Source organism: Myotis davidii, unplaced genomic scaffold (assembly GCF_000327345.1).
Source record: "Myotis davidii unplaced genomic scaffold, ASM32734v1 scaffold43, whole genome shotgun sequence".
Taxonomy (NCBI): Eukaryota; Metazoa; Chordata; class Mammalia; order Chiroptera; family Vespertilionidae; genus Myotis; species Myotis davidii.
The window spans coordinates 938,281-940,089 of record NW_006294590.1 but is presented as its reverse complement, the minus strand read 5'-3'; the positions used below and the strand labels follow the sequence as shown (position 1 = coordinate 940,089).

Below are 1,809 nucleotides of genomic sequence, written 5' to 3'. Positions count from 1 at the left end.
ATCGGGCGCCAGCTGCTCACACGGGCTCGCGCTCGGTGCAGGGGGATCTGGGTTGGATGGGGATCTGTGGCGGCCTGAGCCATCTGCAGGATTGGGGTGGAACTAACTGGGGATAGGGAGCCATAGATGGTGCTTGAGCTGGAGCATGGCTGGTTGGAGGGGAAGTCCTGGGAGGAAGGCTGAGGAGAGAGGGAAGGGGCTGCTTTGGTTTCCAGAGACAGTCAGCCTGGATTGGAGGTCCTTTGGGGGCCCCACCAGAAGCTGATGCCGAAGGTCCGTGCTAAACAGAACGGATCCTGAAGGCCGAGTGGGCCAGATGACCGAGGAGAACAGCAAGGAAGGGCATGTCCGGCAGAGGGAACAGCATGTGCAAAGGCCCAGAGGCAGTCCAGAGCAGGCTGAGCTTGAGAAACAGAATCAGGCTGCCGTGGGGGGAGCTGGGTGCCTGGGGAGCCCAGGGAGGCCGCCATCCCCAGGCCGCAGGAGCCGGCCGGAGGTTAAGACTCTGTCCTGGGGGCAGTGGGAGCCATAGCAGGGTCTCAGCAGGGGGAGCGTGTGAGCCAGCGGACTTGTTACAGAGACCTTCTGGTTCCCGTGAGGGGACGGACTCCAGGAGGGAGACCAGTTATGGGGTCTGGGCAGGCGTCGAGGTGCTGGGTGGACCCAGCTTTCCCTTGGGGGGGGGGGGTGGTATCTGAACCAAGGACATAGCCAGCTCCTGAGGGCAGACACAGGAGCGCACGGGGCACATGTGGATGGTCACCTCCCTGGTGGACAGGGCAGAGGCGAGGGGGAGTCTGTTCGCGGGGGCCCGGCCACGCGGGGGGCCCTATGACAGACAGACCTGTGCCCTGCAGGTCACCCGCTGTCCCTGGGCCTGCATGACAGCACCCGGCCTGTCCTGCCACGCCCGCCCACCATCTCCAACCCTCCGCCCCTCATCTCCTCCTCCAAGCACCCCAGCGTCCTGGACAGGCAGGTGGGTGCCCCCCCCCGGGCGAGGCCTGGTGCCCGGAGAACAGGCCTTCCTCGGGGGGCTCGGTGGAATGGGCCCCGGGGACCTGATCCCGAGGTCCCCCCTTGGGCCCTTGTAAAGGGGGGGTCTGGGCACTCTGGCTGGGCCGGGGCCTGTGGTGGAGGGACCGCGGGGGCCCGGTGACACCATGACCTCTGTCCCCTCAGGGACTGTCGGTGCAGCTGCACATCCCATACTCAGAGCACGCCAAGGTCCCCGTGGGCCCCCTCGCCATGGGGCTGGCCCCTGCCCTGGACCCCAAGAAGCTGGGTAAGCATCGGGGCCTCGCCATCGGAGGGCCCACACGTGGTCCAGCTGTCCCTGTCGGGGGGCACCTGGGTTATGCAGCTGTCTCTCAGGGGGGTGGGGGCAGCGTGGCCTGTGGACTCTGGCCAGAACTCGGGGGTTGGCTCTGCGGACCCCCGTGGCGCTGGGCCCAGCCCGAGGTCGGAGGGGAGGGGCCCTGTCCCTGTGCCTGGCTCACTGCTCTCGCCCGTCCCCAGCGCCCTTCAGCAGCGTGAAACAGGAGCAGCTGTCCCCACGGGGCCAGGCGGGGCCCCCGGAGAGCCTGGGGGTGCCCACGGCCCAGGAGACGTCCGTGCTGAGAGGTGAGGTCCTCGGAGGGTGGAGGCGGGCGTGGGCGCCGCACCCAGACCCAGCTGGGGAGTCGGGGGCCTCCAGGGCCTGGGCCGGGTCTCAGACACCCTGCAGCCCGCGTGTCCCCGTCTTCCAGGGACGACCCTGGGCTCGGTTTCCGGAGGGAGCATCAGCAAGGGCGTGCCCAGCCCGTGTGC

The 1,809-nt window shown here is 68.4% G+C and overlaps 1 protein-coding gene across 1 annotated transcript in view; it reads left to right on the top strand.

Moving 5' to 3' along the window:
• LOC102763411 (nuclear receptor corepressor 2) overlaps nucleotides 1-1,809 on the top strand; it is a 49,912-nt gene that overhangs the window by 8,857 nt on the left and 39,246 nt on the right. Inside the window, exons 4-7 of the mRNA XM_015567218.1 lie at nucleotides 839-979; nucleotides 1,183-1,285; nucleotides 1,519-1,623; nucleotides 1,749-1,805. Coding sequence (XP_015422704.1) covers nucleotides 839-979; nucleotides 1,183-1,285; nucleotides 1,519-1,623; nucleotides 1,749-1,805 — 406 coding nt within the window. The remainder of the gene's footprint in view (nucleotides 1-838; nucleotides 980-1,182; nucleotides 1,286-1,518; nucleotides 1,624-1,748; nucleotides 1,806-1,809) is intronic.